At 43.2% G+C, this 16,219-nt stretch overlaps 1 protein-coding gene across 13 annotated transcripts in view; it reads left to right on the top strand.

Annotated features, from left to right (window-relative positions):
- Positions 1-16,219, top strand: part of ANKDD1A (ankyrin repeat and death domain containing 1A) — a 201,044-nt gene that overhangs the window by 74,954 nt on the left and 109,871 nt on the right. For 12 of the 13 annotated variants that reach the window (XR_005216439.1, XM_037833696.1, XM_037833701.1 and 9 more), the window contains 4 exons: positions 131-229; positions 4,735-4,833; positions 5,419-5,517; positions 6,991-7,089. Coding sequence is in view for 12 of the 13 variants with exons in the window: in XM_037833696.1 (XP_037689624.1) it covers positions 131-229; positions 4,735-4,833; positions 5,419-5,517; positions 6,991-7,089 (396 nt within the window). In the remaining variant the exon portion in view is untranslated. The remainder of the gene's footprint in view (positions 1-130; positions 230-4,734; positions 4,834-5,418; positions 5,518-6,990; positions 7,090-16,219) is intronic. The other variant, XM_037833700.1, reaches the window with a different exon arrangement.

The raw sequence follows: 16,219 nt of genomic DNA, 5'->3' as shown, positions 1-16,219 counted from the left end.
GGGAGGGGAGAGTGGCTGGGGCAGGAGGGGCCACTGCAAGCCCAGCGTGACCGGGGAAGCACGCCGGGCTGGGGGGCGGGTGTGCACATTGACAGTGTGGAAGAGCCCCTCTCCCTCTTCTCCCTGCCAGATGGGGAGGACGGCGTTCCACCGGGCCGCTGAGCATGGGCAGCTGGATGCTCTGGACTTCCTTGTGGGCTCTGGCTGCGACCACAGTGTCAAAGACAAGGTACTGGCAGTGACCGTGGGGCCTGGGGAAGGGCCTGACTCGGGGCTCCAGAGCAGAGTGCAGAGGGCCCTGTCACCCTCTCACCTCACCTGTGCCTACCCCTGACTCTGGCTGTGCTGGAGGGGGCAGGTGGCCCAAAAGCAGTGTATGTCTGTCTATCCAGCAAGCATTTTACGAGCACCAGCTGTGGGCCAGCCCCATGCTATGGGTTGGGGACACAAAGATGCCTAAGACACGGTTCCTTCTTCAAGGAACTTGGTGCCACGATCATAGTAAAGAGCTGTGATCCATTGTGGGGAGCTGGAATGACAAAGCTGATCTGGTGGTGGCTTTCTGGAGTGGGTTGAGCAGGACTGAGCAGGATTCCACTGGGGATGTCTGTTGCTCGTGGGGCGGGGTTAGGGGGCAGGAGCTGCACATACCTGCTGGTTGTTTGTAATTTAGTACTTTACTGTGATCAGGGCAAAAACAGGGTGGGATGCTGAGGATGGAGCAGTCATTCAGAGTGGAGAGCTTATGAGCAGGATTTCACCAATCTGAGAAAGGGAGAAGGATGGGGGCTGGAGGGGATGCCCTGCAAATGACTCAGATCAATGGACTGTTGCAAGTCAGTGGGCAAAATATGTTGTAGCAAATTCTAAACAGTGCTAAAAGGATGAACTCCATTATTAATTATCTGACAATGTGCTTAGCCAGGATAGAGAGGGTTTTCTTGCTAAGGTGGTGACAGAGAGCTCACAGACAGATGTTTTATGTGGAGTACCATAGGATCTTAGAACTGGAAGGCATCTTCATCAGGAGCTCTCATTTGACAGATGTGGAAACTGAGGTCCAGAGAGGGGGATGCTTTAGCCCAGGTCACACAGCAGGACAAAGGTAGAGCTGGGTTTGAAACCTGCATCCTGATGTATCTCCCTGCTCGCCAGGTGGACCCCTCCTTGCACACTGACCTCTCAGGGGCTGCACTGAATCTCTCCACATTCATCTTCTTGGGATGGAAAGGCTGAGTTAGGGTCCTGAAAATAAAATCAGGCCAATTTCCTTCATTCTGCAAACTCAGGCTGAACAGAGGCCAGCTCCGTGCCAGCACTGGGCGAGGAACTGGAGGTACAGAGAGGGATGGAAGGTACCCCTGCCAAAGCAGGTTTATGCAGGAGGTAAAACAAAACAAAACAAACAAACAAACAAAAAACATTGTACATAAGACCCCAGCAGAGCAGGAGCACCAGAAGTAGAAAACAAGGAAAGCCCTACTCATGTAACCTTATCCAGGATCTTGCAATCAGAAATTCTAGAAAGAAGCTTTTAAAATTGCACTTGTTAATTTTCAGATAAGGAGTGTTCAGGGGTTAGACTACTGATGGTCTGAATCCTGCTAGGACCCTATGGCCTTCTAATGGGGTTAGAGCTATAAGAACTGATGACAACACAGGTCATCACAGGAGCTGTAATGGTTGGAAGACTTTGAGGGCCCTGAGAGAGTGGTTGATTCTGCTTTGAACAGCGAGATGGTGCTGCAAAGGCCTTGGAAGGGGGGAGATGCTGCTGGGCATCCCCCCAGGTGGAGGGACAGGGCAGTGGGCCCAAAGCCAAGGCCACCTTCTTCCCAGCTCTCCAGCCTCTGAGCCCCCTGCCTGTCCCAGGAAGAGCTGAGTGCCCCGCTGGGCGGCCCATGCCACCTGCAGCTTCAGAGGGCAGGACATGGATATTTACAACCCAGAAGGAAGAAGAAAACCCTGCACTGTCTTGGCACCCCTGCAGACTGGGAGAACGTGTCAGCTCCCGCCATTCACCCCTTTCTTTCTTGTCTCTTTGAACATGGACTTCACACCATGGACACATTCCCCACTCTCGGAATCCTTGCTTACCACCATGAGCCGACTAGGCCTGCTGCATGCACGGAGAACTGGAGGAGGGGAGCAAACAAAGATGTTAGGGAGTTTTTTTAAAGTTTATTTTTATTTATTAATATATGATGATCATAAAGGGAATTTAAATTTTAGATGTTTCAACTTTGATCTCACAAGATAGTACAGCTATTTTATTTATCTATGGGTGGATTTATAATTTGACAGTTAGCTTTTTAAGTATTTTAAGCACTGCTTTGGCTGGTACATGTTCAGATCTTCCTCTGACTCTTTAAAGATCTGTGCCTGACTGTGACTATCTTGATTCCCTCCTCAGGAAGTTACTGAGATAGGCCAGGGGGGAGGAAAGAGCTCGTGCTAAGAAGGCAGACAGACACGGATTCAAATCCTGGGTCTGCTACTTTCTAGCTGAGACACCTTGGATGAGTTACTTTCGTGTGTGGTATCTCGGTTATTCTGGCCTCATAAATGAGTTGAGAAGTATTCTCTTCTCCTCTGTTTTCTGGGAAAAAAAAGTTTAGTACTATCAATATTATTTCTTCCTTAAGTGTGTGCTAGAATTAACCAGTGAAACCATCAGATGAGCCTGGACTTTTCTTTGTGAGAAGGTTTTTTGATTGCTAATTCAATTTCTTTAATAGACACAGAGCTATTCAGATTTTGTTTCTTCTTGAGTCAGGTTTGGATGTTGTGTTTCTGAAGAAATTTGTCTATTTCATTAAGTTATTGAATTTATTAGCAGAAAGATGTCTGTAATATTCCATTTTCTTTATAATGTCTGCAAGATCTGTAGTGAAGCTACCATCTTTTATGTCTGATATCGGTAATTTGTGTTCTCTCAATTATTCCTGCTGGGGGTTTAAAACATGTTTTTAATGAACTAACTTTTGGCTTTGTTAACTTTTGGACTAGTGACTTTAAGCCTTAAAGGCCTGTTACAGAGATTAAGGGGCTCATATGACTAAGAGGCCTGGAAAAGTACATATTAGACACTAAACAAATGTTTCCGTCCCAGTGGCCAGTATCTAATAGCCATAAATGCAGCCTGCAGACATTTTGTGTGTGTGTGGAGCAGACCAGTACAAGAGTGTTCACAGCAGCACTATTTGTAGTTACAAATTAGGAAATACCCAAAATGGGCCACCTAAAGTACAGTAAACTCATATGCTGAAACACCACTCACTAGTTAAACAGAATGATCTGTTGGACAAGCTGGACTCAGAAGGGCACAAGCAGAAGCTCCTTTTATTCTCCCAGTGCTCCTTCAGACTTGTGATCTGGTATAATATAAAAATCCCAAACTCTTACTCAGTTTAAACTTCTCCCCTGGCCAGGACCTACCTAGTCTTGGAAGCCTGGGATGGGGGAGGGATTTGTGGCAGCTTTTCCTTCATCACCCTCTTCTGCTGGCTGCTGCTTTGGGTCCCTGAGGGTGACAAAGGATTGGGCTGGGAAGGGTCCCTTGTGACTGGTTAGCTAAGGTGGGTCCAGGGGCCTTCTGGGCATGATGAAAAGCTGAAAGGGATGCTTTGGTGGGTTCCTCAGGGGCCCTTGCTTGGTCCTCCGTCCGTGATTCCCCTGGAGGACATGCCTTTGTCTTTCTGGTCACTTCCAGCTGCCCCTTCCAGGTGCCTCTGTGGTAAGATCCCTTTTAGGAGACCCCAACAGACTGTCCTCAGCAGGGGCCTTCTCTAACACAAAGGACACTGAGCCCTTTGCCCTACCCAGTGGAGCAGCCTCTCTAGGCTCTGTCACTGTCACCTTTAGACTTCCCACATGGGAGGCAACTTTGCCAGTCCTTTTGACCCTCAAATTCCAGGAGACATATTCCAAGTGGGCTCCCTTGATTATATTTACTCTTTGAACAGATATCTACTGAGTGCCTATCACATGCCCCAGGCCCAATGGTAGGCAACTGGGGAGACTTCAGAGACAAAAAAATAGGCAGAAATCCCCACCCTTGTGGTGCTTACGTTCAGCAAAGGGAATCAGACAATAAATAATAAGTGATAAGTAATGAACAATAAGTAAACTATAGAGTATGTTCAATGGCAATAAAGTGCTATGGGAAAGAAAGAAAAGTAGAGCAGGATGAGGGGATCAGGGGGTGGGGAGTTTCAGTTTTAAACAGTGTGTCCAGGGGCACCTGTGGCAAGAGGCTAATGTCTTGAGCAAAGACGCGAAGGAGGCGAGTGACTGAGCTGGCAGCTGCCTGGAAACAGTGTGAGCACAGGGGAGATTTGCTGGAGCTGTGTCCTGGAGCAGTGAGAGGGGTGGATCTGGGGTTCCCCAGGAGGGATTGGCTTTAGAAAGGAGTATGGAAAATAGTCTTTGGTTTGTTTAAGTAAAAAGACGCTCAGGGAAAGAGAGACCAGGCTTGACCCTTGAAAGTGCCCCTGGTTGTGGCTTTTGGGCACAGCTCTCAGGGCAGGGTGGCATTGGCCCAGACCGCAGGGCAGCAGCTTGACGTGGACTTGCTCCATGACCCTGGTCATGTCTCTTCCCCTCTCTGGGAAAGTGAGCTTCTGAGTCTGTAAAATGAGGGGGGTGGCTCCAGTGGGTCCTCAGGGCCTGCTAGGGTCTGGGATTCTGGGGCTCTGCAGTCTGCAACCCCCCCAGGAACCCTTCTCCCTGCAGGAGGGGAACACGGCCCTTCACCTGGCTGCCTCCCGGGGCCACGTAGCTGTGCTGCAGCGGCTTGTGGACATCCGGCTGGACCTGGAGGAGCAGAACGTGGTGAGTCGCCATGTGCAGCTTGCCCCACCCTTCCAGACCTGGGCTCAGCTGGTGGATGCAGAGGTGCATGGCATGTGCTTGCTCCCTGCCTTTGAGGAACCCACAGCCCATGGTGCAGATTTTCCTCTGATGAAGTTCCCCATGCCAGGCGGCTGACAGTGTGTTCTCAAGCTAGCAGTCCTCCAGGAAAAGTTAAGCAGCAGCATAAAGACTCCAGGGCTGGTAGGGGCATTAGGTGTGATGGATTACTGAAGAGTGATACACATGGTGTGTGTTCCAAGAAGGGAGAAGTGGCCGTGGCCAGGATGGCTTCCTGGAGTCAGAGGGAAGAGATGGAGAGCGGGCTGGGAGATGGCTTGAAGGATGAGCAGGAGGGAGTGAACATACATGTGTTCCACAACGAGAGAGAACAGGTGTGAGGCTCGGGGGGGGGGGGGGGGCTACAGATAGTCCCGGTCATTGTCCTCAGTAGCAGGGTGGTGGGGAGTTCAAAGATCCTGGAGCCTTGATGCAGGGGTGTCCTCTCTTCTCAGGGTTTGGCCTCAGTCTCCCTGCTGTCCTCATACCTCTCCCCATGTGTTTCAGGAGGGTCTGACTGCCCTGCACGCGGCTGCGGAAGGGATCCACCCTGACTGTGTGCGGCTGCTCGTCGGGGCTGGGAGCAGTGTGAATGCCCTCACCCAGGTAGCCAGGCCTCCCCACAGCCCTCCACTGTCTGCCATGGCTGCCGAGCCATAACCACATCCACAGCAACAGCAACCCTGTTTCCTGAACGCTGCCTGAATAGAGGCTTTGAGGCACAAGCCCAGGTTTTGGTCCCTGCTTTCCCACTGCTGAGCTCTGTGACCTTGGGCAAGTGACTTAACCTCTCTGAGCCTTGTTTCCCAAGTATACACCAGGAATGATATACACTTACTTTTTTACACTGCTGTGAGGATCAAATACTTAGCATGGTGCCCTGGACATAACGGAGCAATCCCTGTGTTGTCTTATTACTGGGCATTTGGTCATTCACAAAGCCCCTTCATACCTGTACCTATAGAAAAATTTCCCCTACTTTACAGATGAGGATACTGAAGCTTAAGAGAGGTTCAGTGACTTTCTCAGGTTCACATAGCAGGTAAGAAGCAAAGCGGAGTCTCGAAAGCCTGTTCTCCTGACTCCAAAACTTGTGGCCCATGGACTTGCCCTGTCCGGGGCTGGGAGTTCCCCTCAGAGCTGGGCCTGGGCCGTGACCCAGGACGGGCCTCGTTCTCCTTCACCCTGTGCTCCTTGGGTCTGCCATTAGAGATCCTCCCCTGTGACCTGGAAAGACAGGTTGCGGCCCTGGTTTAGGTAAGGAGTTGACTTTTTTGTTTGTGATTTCGTTTTTTATTTTTAGATCAGTGACAGATAAACTTTCTTGGCTGGATGAATGACCTCAGGGCTGGAATTCCCTTTTTGTTCTAAATGTCGATACGATAGCAAAAATGCTGTTAACAATAATCATTAATTAAATATAAATAATGAAAGCCTAGTTAAGAAAACAATAGGAATTTACATGGCATGTTAAAAATATTTAATACAAAAAAAGGTAGTCAAGAAGAAAAAGAGAAACAAAAAGACAGCAGACACACAAAATAGCAAAGGTAAATTCAATAATAATACCAGTGTTAAACTCCTCTAACTGTGACTAATGCTTTATAAGTCACAAAACACTTAGTTTGCAGAAGTCCCTCGGGGGGTCTAGGAACTACTCACTGGGTGAGGGGACACAGCAAGATCCAGAGAAGGGGCGCCCCGTCCCACTAGCACCCTTCTGTCAGCACAGTGCTGCTCTGGTCAGCAAGGCCCTTTCTCCGTGCCCAGCTCGGAATTAGGTGCTAGGAGGGGGCAGAAGCAGGGAAATGACATGGCCGCCTCCCTGACAGTAACAGGCCTTGCTCTGTGGTCCTGAGTCTGTGGTGTGGGAGAAAGGAAACACTGAGATCCTCTGAGCTCATTTTATCAGCCTGGCAGCCTGGGCAGGTCATTGTTCTCACCAGCCTCAGGGTTTAATGGGGATAGTAGTCCCAGGGTGGCTGTGAGACTTCAATGGAAGACTGAATCCCAAAGGGCTCTGTAAACCCAGCTATGAGGCGTCCTAATGACGTTGCATTGATGCCTGTTTCCCACTAGAAAAAGCTGAGCTGCCTCCACTACGCGGCCCTTGGTGGCTCCGAGGACGTGGCCCGGGCCCTCATCCATGCAGGAGGCTGCACCAACGTGGCTGATAATGTAAGTGTGGGGCCTGGACTGAAGGAAAGTCCTCCAGTAAGCACACTGATAAAGCACAGCTGGGAGCTGGCCACACAGCGACTCACACCATGTTTTAGCTGGAACAGGATTAGAAAGCAAGCTTGCATTTCCTCTCCACTCATTTATCCATTGGGTCTTACTGATGGTCTTTGATATTAGAGATAGTAGTAGCCTCTTAGTTAATTTTTTTTCTGTTTTGATTCATTTAGTACATAGCAGATGGTATAACCTTTGTGCTTAAGGCAGGAGCTTTAGTGCCAGACAACCTGGCTTTGAGCTCTGGCTCTGCCTCTCTGGAATTCGATGACCTTGGGCAAGCTGCTTGACCACCTGGGCCTGGTTTCTCACCTGTAGGCACCATTATTATTCCCACTGTATAAATGGGGAAACATCTGTTGTTTAAATTAGAAGGGGGTCACTTTTTAACAGCTGAAGTAAATACTGTGTTTAAAATTGTGAAAACACCATTACATGATTCATTGGAATACAGGGAAAAGGAGTGTCCTTAAATCCCACCACCCTAGTCATGCAGTGAGCTCTCTTTATTCCCTCCCAGTTTTTCCCAATATGTGTAGTAGCGCCTCCAGCTAGAAAGAATGCAGGCTAAGGCAGAATTCTGGAAAGGAGGATGCTTACCATTTTTTTGGTCCACTAGTTCACCAAAATCTTAACTCTACCAGCCCAAAGGCGTCTACCCAGTACAGGGGTCAAATGTTGCTACATGGTTTTCTTATTAACCATTTCAATACCAGATAAAAGTCTGTCCAGTGACTACACCACACTTTAACAAGTCACCAATTGTTGGAGATTTAAGCTAGTCCTGATTTTTTGTGACTATAAATACTGATTTTATGAACATCTTTATGGCATCTAACTGTTTGCTTCCTTTGTATTATATATGGATTCTCCAAACAGGATTTCTGGGTCAAGTGGTATAAACATTTTTGTGATTCTTGATGTTTATTGTCAAATTGCTTCTCAAAAAGGCCAGACCATGCAGCCCCCACTAATTTGTGAGTGATGTCTCACCAATATTAGGTATTGTTAATGTTTGTAAATTTTGTAGTTAAATGCTCCTTTATTATTGTTTTACTTTGAATCACTTTGATTACTCATTACCCTGAACCTTTCCCATTAATGATTTTCTAGTTTGATTTCTCCTGTGTGAATTATTTCTTCAGGTCTGCTGTTTCCTGGTGGATCTTTTGTTTGTTTTTAACTGATTTCTATAAGGTCACTGACGTTTGACAATTATATTGACTGTAAATGTGTTGTTTGTCCTTATAATTTTTTAAAAGCAGTTTTATTGAGATAAATTCACATACCATAGTCCATCTAAAATGTACAATCACAATTTTCTAGTATGTTCCCAGAGTTGTCCACTCATCACGACAATCAATTCTAGAACATTTTCACCCTAAAGAGGGGCCACTATGTTATAGAGTCCCATATTTTATCCTCTGCCTTTCCTTCTAGTGACATACACAGCCCTACACTTTCCCTTTCAACCACAGTTGCACCCACGTATCGTTGCTGTTGGTTACCCTCAATATAATGTGCTCCCATCACCTCCAACCATTTCTAAACGTTTACAGTCTACTTACATATTCTGCACAAACTAAGCATCAGTTCCCTATTCTCTGCCCTCCTTCTGTCTTTTGTTGTCCTATGTTCTAGATATTAACACCAAGAGTTTGCTAGTTATATTTAGTTCCGATTAGTGAGGTCACATGCTATTTGCCCTTTTATGTCTAACTTATTTCATTCAACACAGTGTCTTCAAGGTTGATCCATGTAGTCACATGCATCATGACTTCATTTCTTCTTACAGCTGTACAGTACTCCATCGTATGTATACACCACACATTGTTTATCCATTCATTGGTTGGTGGACACCTAGGTTGTTTCCATCTTTTGGCAATTGTGAATAATGCCACTATGAACATCAGTGTGCAAATGTCTGTTTGCATCCCTGCTTTTGGTTCTTATGGGTATATACCTAGTAGAGGGATTACTGGATCATACGGCAGTTCTGTACTTTGCTTCCTGAGGAACTGCCAAACTGTCTTCCATAGTGGCTGCACCCATCTACCTTTTCACCAACAGTGAGTAAGTGTTCCTATTTCTCCATATCCTCTCCAACACTTGCAGTTTTCTGTTTGTTGTTGATTTTTTTTAAATAGCTGCCATTCTAGTAGGTGTGAAATGATATCTCATTGTAGTTTTAATTTGTATTTCCCTAATAGCTAGTGATGTTGAACATCTTTTCATATGCTGTTTAGTCATTTGTATTTCCTCTTTGGAAAAATGTCTGTTCATGTCTTCTGCCCATTTTTTAATTGGGTTGTTTGTTTTTTCATTGTTGAGTTGTAGGATCTCTTTATATATCCTTGTATTAAACCCTTATTGGATACGTGGTTTCCAAACATTTTCTCCCATTGAGTAGGCTACCTCTTCACCCTCTTGACAAAGTCCTTTGAAGCACAAAAATATTCAATTTGGGGGGGGGGCATCCCATTTATCTATTTTTTCTTTTGTTGCTCATGCTTTGGGTTTAGGGTCTAAGAAACCACACTTACCACAAGCTCTTGAAGATGCTTCCCTAAATTTTCTTCTAGGAATTTTATGGTACTATCTTATATTTAAGTCTTTGATCTATTTTAGGTTAATTTCTGTATAAGGTGTGAGATAGGTCCTCTTCCATTCCTTTGGATGTGGATATCCACTTCTCCCAGCACCATTCATTGAAGAGACTGCTCTGTCCCAGTTAGGTGGACTTGGCAGCCTTGTCAAAAACCAGCTGACTATAGATGTGAAGGTCTGTTTTTGAACTCTCAATTTAATTCCATTGGTCAGTATGTCTATCTTTATGCCAACCATGCTGTCATCTGCAAATAGTAAAGTTTTACTTCTTCCTTTACAATTTTGATACCTTCTTTTTCTTGTCTAATTGCTCTAGCTAGACTTTCTAGATCAACGTTGAATAACAGTGGTGACAGAGGGCATTCTTATCTTGTGCCCGATTTCAGTGGGAAAGCTTTCAGACTCCATCACTGAGTATTATGTTAGCTGTGGGTTTTTCATATATGCCCTTTATCATGTTGAGAAAGTTTCCTTCCATTCCTATCTTTTGAAGTGTTTGTATCAAGAAGGGATGGTGGATTTTGTCAAATGCCTTTACTGCATCAAGCAAGATGATCCAATGGCTTTTCTCTTTCAATTTGTTAATACGGTGTATCACATTAATTGATTTTCTTGTGTTGAACCACTCTTGCATACCTGGGATAAAACCTTCTTGATAATGGTATATAATTCTTTTAATGTGCAGTTGGAGTCTATTTGCAACTATTTTGTTGAGGATTTTTGCACATATATTCATTAGAGAAATTGGTCTGCAATTTTCCTTTCTCATAGTATCTTTATTATCTGGTTTTGGTATTAGGGTGATGTTGGCCTCATAGAACAAGTTAGGTAGCATTCCCTCCTCTTCAATTTTTTGGAAGAGTTTGAGCAGGATTGGTACTAGTTCTTCTTGGAATGATTGGTAGAATTTGCCTGTGAAGCCATCTGGTTCCTGGGTTTTTCTTTGTTGGGAGATTTTTGATGACTGTTTCAATCTTTTTACTTGTGATTAGTTTGTTGAGATCTTCTATTTCTCCTGGAGTCAGTGTGAGCTGTTTGTGTGTTTCCAGAAAATTGTCCATTTCATCTAAGTTGTCTAGTTTGTTGCTATACAGTGGTTCATAGTATCCTCTTTTTTTTTTTTTTTTCATTTCTGTGGAGTCAGTAGTAATGCCTCCCTGCATTTCTGATTTTATTTATCTGTATCTTCTCTCTTTTTTTCTTTGTCAGTCTAGCAAGGGCTTGTCAATTTTGTTGATCTTCTCAAAGAACCAATTTTTAGTTTCTCCAATTCTTTCTGTTGTTTTTTTGTTCTCAAATTTCATTTATTTCTGCTTCAATCTTTCTTCTTCCTTTCTTCTTACATTGGGATTTGTTTGCTGTTCTTTTTCTAGTTCCTCCCAGTGTGTAGTTACATCTTTAATTTCAGCTCTTTCTTCCTTTTTAATGTAGGCATTTAAGGCTATAAATTTCTCTCCCAACACTATCACTACATCTCATAAGGTTTTCTAATAGATTGTATTTTGGAGAAGTTTTAGGTTTACAGAGAAGTTTTAGGTTTATAGAAAAATTGTATGGAAAACACAGCAAGTTCCCATACACACAAACACACCTGCACACACACACAGTTTCCCTATTATTAGTATCTTCCTTGAGTGTCATACAGTTGTTACAATTGATGAACCAACAGTAATATGTTATTATTCACTAAAGTCTCTACTTTACATCAGGGACCACTCTCTGTGTTGTGCAGTTTTCTTATGGGTTTGGACAGACCTACCATCACAGAATCACACAGGATAGTTTCACTGCTATAAAAATGCTCTGTGCTCCCCTCTTCATCATCCCCCCCAACCCCTTCCAACCACTGAGCTTTTCACTGTCTCTGTAGTTTTGCCTTTTATAAAATGTCACATAGTTGGACTTACTCAGTATGGAGATTTTCAGACTGGCTTCTTTTACTTAGTAACATGCATTTAAGGTTACTCCATGTCTTTTCGGGTCATTTCTTTTTATCACTGAATAATACTCTATGTATGCGTGGACCATGTTGTTTATCCATTCACCTAGTAAAGGGCAGCTTGGTTGTTTCCAGTTTTTGGCAATTATGAATGAAGCTGCTACAAATATTCATGTGTAGCTTTTTTTGTGTGGACAGAAGTTTTCACCTCCTTTGGGTAAATAGCTAGGAGCCCAGTTGCTGAATTGTATGGTAACTTTCTGTTAAACTTCTTAAGGAACTACCAGACTGTCTTCCAGAGTGACCAACCATTTTGCATTCCCATCAGCAGTGAACGAGAGGTCCTATTGCTCTTTGTCAGCATTTTGTGTTGTCAGGTTTTCGATTTTAGCCATTCTAATGGGTGTGCAATGGAACCTTGTTGTTTTAATTGTCAATACCCTAGTGACAAATGATTCTGAGCATCTTCTTATGTGCTCATTTTCCATCTACAAGCTTCTTTGCTGAGGTCCGTTCATATCTTTTGTTCATTTTGTAACTGGGCAGGTTTGTTTTCTTATTGTTGAGTCTTAAGACTTGTTTGCATGTTTGGGCTAGAAGTCCTTTATCAGATACCTGTTATGTAAATATTTTCTCCCAGTCAGTGGCTTATCTTTTAATCCCTTAACAATGTCTAAAGAGTGTTTAGGAAGCACTTAGCACCTCTGCTTCTATTGTCAGTGTGTCTACCACCACAATGAAAATGACCAAAAATGCAGGGTGAAATTGCATAGTTTAATGCAATGTTACTGAGATATATTCACATGCCACACAATCCATCCAAAGCATACAATCAATGGCTCACGTTATCATCACATAGTTATGCATTCATTACCATAATCAATTTTAGAACATTTTCATTACTCTAAAACAAGAGAAAACCATCCCATACCCCTTATCCCCTCCATCATTGACCCATAGCATTGATCTGACACATTTGTTACTGTTGATGAAAAAATATTACTGTTAAGTGTAGTCCATAGTTTGCAATAGGTGCATTTTCCCCCTCCCCCCTTACACCACTCTATTATTAACTCCTTGTATTAGTGTTGTACATTTGTTTTAGTTCATTGAAGAAATTTTTTTATATTTCTACTGTTAATCACAGTCATTGTCTACCACAAGATTTACTGTGTTACACAGTCTCATGTTTTAACCTCTGTCTTTCCTACTGGTAATATACATGACTCTATTCTTCCCATCAGCCACATTCACACACAATTCAGCACTGTTAATTATACTCACAATAATGTGCTACCATCACCTCTATCCATTTCCAAACATGTAAATTCAATCTAATTAAAAATTCTGCATATATTAAACAACTGCTCCCCATTCTCTAGCCTCATTCTATCGCCTGGCAACCTGTAGTCTATGTCTTTAAGTTTACATATTATAATTAGTTCATATTAGTGAGATCATACAATATGTGACCTTTTGTTCATCCATGTTGTCTCACACTTCATTCCTTCTTACAGATGAATAATATTCCATCATATATGTTTACCACATTTTGTTTATCCACTCATCAGTGTGTGGATACTTGGGTTACTTCCATCTTTTGGCAATTGTGAAAAATGCTGCTATGAACATCGGTGTGAAAATGTCTGTTTGCTTCCCTGCTTTAGTTTCCTGCATACAAACCGAGTAGCAGTATTGCTGGGTTGTAGGGCAACTCTATACTTAGCTTTCTGAGGACCCACCAAACTGTCTTCCATAGCATCTGTACCGTTTTACATTCCCATTAGCAGTGAATAGTGTTCCTATTTCTCCCCTTCCTCTCCAACACTTGTAATTTCCTGTTTAATAGTTGCCACTCTAATAGGTGTGAAATGATATCTCATTGTGGTTTTGATTTGCATTTCCCTAATAGCTAGAAACGCTTTGCTTATGAGGTCTAGGAAACTACTATCACTAGATCTTGAAGGTGTAAACACAATGATAAAAGAAGGAATGGAAAATAAATATTGGAATTATTTAATAAATGCACTAGAGAAAAGGATTTTTAAATTTTGGAGAAAATCTATTGAGTAATATATCACATCATACATAAAAATACATTTTAGAAGGATAAAGAGTTAATTTACATCAAAACTCAAATCACAACCAGAAGACCACTAAATTAAAATTCAAAACTTGTTTCAAAAATACCTCTGACTGTACAAAAACTTAAATCTTCAATATGTCAAAAATTATAAGAGCGGATCTGAAACAGCTGATTAGGGAGAGGCTGGGTTCACTTCTCTCCCAGAAAAACAACTAGGGGTCAGGCAGAAACTGCCCATAACAATGGATGTGGGGCCCTGGAGATCAGGGGGAGTGCTCTGCATCTCCCAGGGAAGTGGGATGAAGAGACAGAGAAGCTGTGGTGAGAGATCCCCACCCCTCTCAGGACAGAAAATATCCAATTCTCCAGTCTCTGGTGGGCAGGCAGCTCCAAACTGAAAGGGCAGAGGTCCATTCCCCCAAGAACAGGGCAGGACATGATCTAGCACTATGCCAGCTTTTGGCCAGCAAATTTGGACTGCTGGGACCACCAGTAGTTTAAACCTGTCCTGCCTCACCCAGCAAGGTATCGCCATTGTATAGAGAGAATATGTCTTGATATATTGATTGTGAATGGAATTTTTTTTCTTGATTCTATACGAGCTCTCCGAGGAGGTAAACATTATTGAAATTTACATGTTGATTTTTTAATATTTTTTATTGTAGACTATAAAACATATATATATAAAAGTGACAACCCTCCAAGTGCTAGGCAGGCCAGGAAAGTGTAGCTGAAAAAAAAAAAAAGACTTTTGGCATCTTTCGTGACCCTCTTCTCGCTGGGAAACACTGGTCAAAGAGGACCCTTAAAACAAACCCAGTCAACAACAAAATCCTAGACAAGAGACAGAAACCAACCTTCAGAATAATCTCATTGAGATAATCAGATGCCCAAATATCAGCAAAAAATTACAAACCATACTAAGGAACAAGAATATATGGCCCAGTTGAAGGAGATACAAAATTGGGAACAACTTATCAAAGATGTACAAACAGATCTCCTAAATCAGCTCAAGGAGATGAAGGAAAATATGGCTAAAGAGATAAAGCATATTAAAAAGACACTGGGTGAGTATAAAGAAGAATTTAAAGGCATGCAAAGAAAAATAACAGAACTTATGGGAATGAAAGGCACACTAGATGAGAGTAGGAGTATGCTGGAGCCATACTACAACAGATTTGAAGAGGCATAAGAAAGTGTCAGTGGCCTAGAAGTCAGGTCCATCCAAAATTGAACAGAAAAAAGAACACATAGAGAAAAGAATGGGAAAAGTTGAGCACGTTCTCAGGGAATTGAACGACAGCACAAAGTGCACAAACATATGCATCATGGGTGTCCCAGAGGGGAAGAGATTTGAGGAAATAATGGCTGAGAACTTCCCAACTCTTATGAAAGACATAAATATACATATCCAAGAAGTACAATACACTCCAAACAGAATAAATCCAAATAGACTAACTCCAAGACACAACTAGAGTGTCAAATGCCAAAGGTAAAGAGAGAATTCTAAAGCAGCAAGAATAAAGTGATTCGTCACATACAAGGGATCCTTAATAAGACGAAATGCCAATTTCTCATCAGAAACCATGAAGGAGGGAAGGCAGTGTTATGATACATTTAAGGTACTAAAGGAGAAATATTGTCAGCCAAAAATTCTCTGTCTAGCAAAACTCTCCTTCAAAAATGAGGGAGTCATGAACAGAGAGAATCCTACAACTGTTGGCCACTGGACAGTTTAAAACTCCTACTAAAGAAGCAGAGCTAAGTATAATAAGCTCTCTTTCTCTCCTTTGTGCTCTGCTATACCTTGCAACTTGCATCCTATCCTCTTCTCAGCACCCTCTGGACTGAAATAGAGTCCCTAGCAGCAGTGGTCCTCCAAAACAGGCGAGCCTTAGATGCACTCACTGTAGCACAAGGGGCAACTTGCCTCTTCTTACAAGAAGAATGCTGCTTTTATCAGGCACTCAGGTGAAATCCAAGAGGGCATATGGGACCTTTGGAAATGTGGTTTGCATATGTTATATCCCCCAGAAAAAGTCATCTTCAGTGCAATCTTGTGGGGGCAGATGTATTAGTGTTGATTACATTGGGATATTTTGATTGAGGTGACTCAGTCAACTGTGGGTGAAATGCTTGATTAAATTATTTCCATGGAGATATGGACCCTACCCTTTCAGCGTGGGTCTTGATCTATCACTGGAGTCCTATAAAAGAGCTCACAAACAGAAGGAGCTCAGAGCAGCTGAAAGGGTCATTTTGGAGAGAAGCTAAGAGCTGACACTGTCTCTTGGAGATGCTTGGAGACATTTGGAGATGCTAGACCAGGGTTTGCTCCAGAGAAGCTAAGAGATACCCAGAGACATTTTGGAGAAAGCCATTTTGAAATGCAACCTGGGAGCAAAGGGTCAGCAGACACCAGCCACGTGCCTTTCCAGCTG

The sequence above is a fragment of the Choloepus didactylus genome, chromosome 4 (genome assembly GCF_015220235.1).
Source record: "Choloepus didactylus isolate mChoDid1 chromosome 4, mChoDid1.pri, whole genome shotgun sequence".
NCBI classification, from domain to species: domain Eukaryota; kingdom Metazoa; phylum Chordata; class Mammalia; order Pilosa; family Megalonychidae; genus Choloepus; species Choloepus didactylus.
This window is presented reverse-complemented; position numbering and strand designations above follow the sequence as displayed.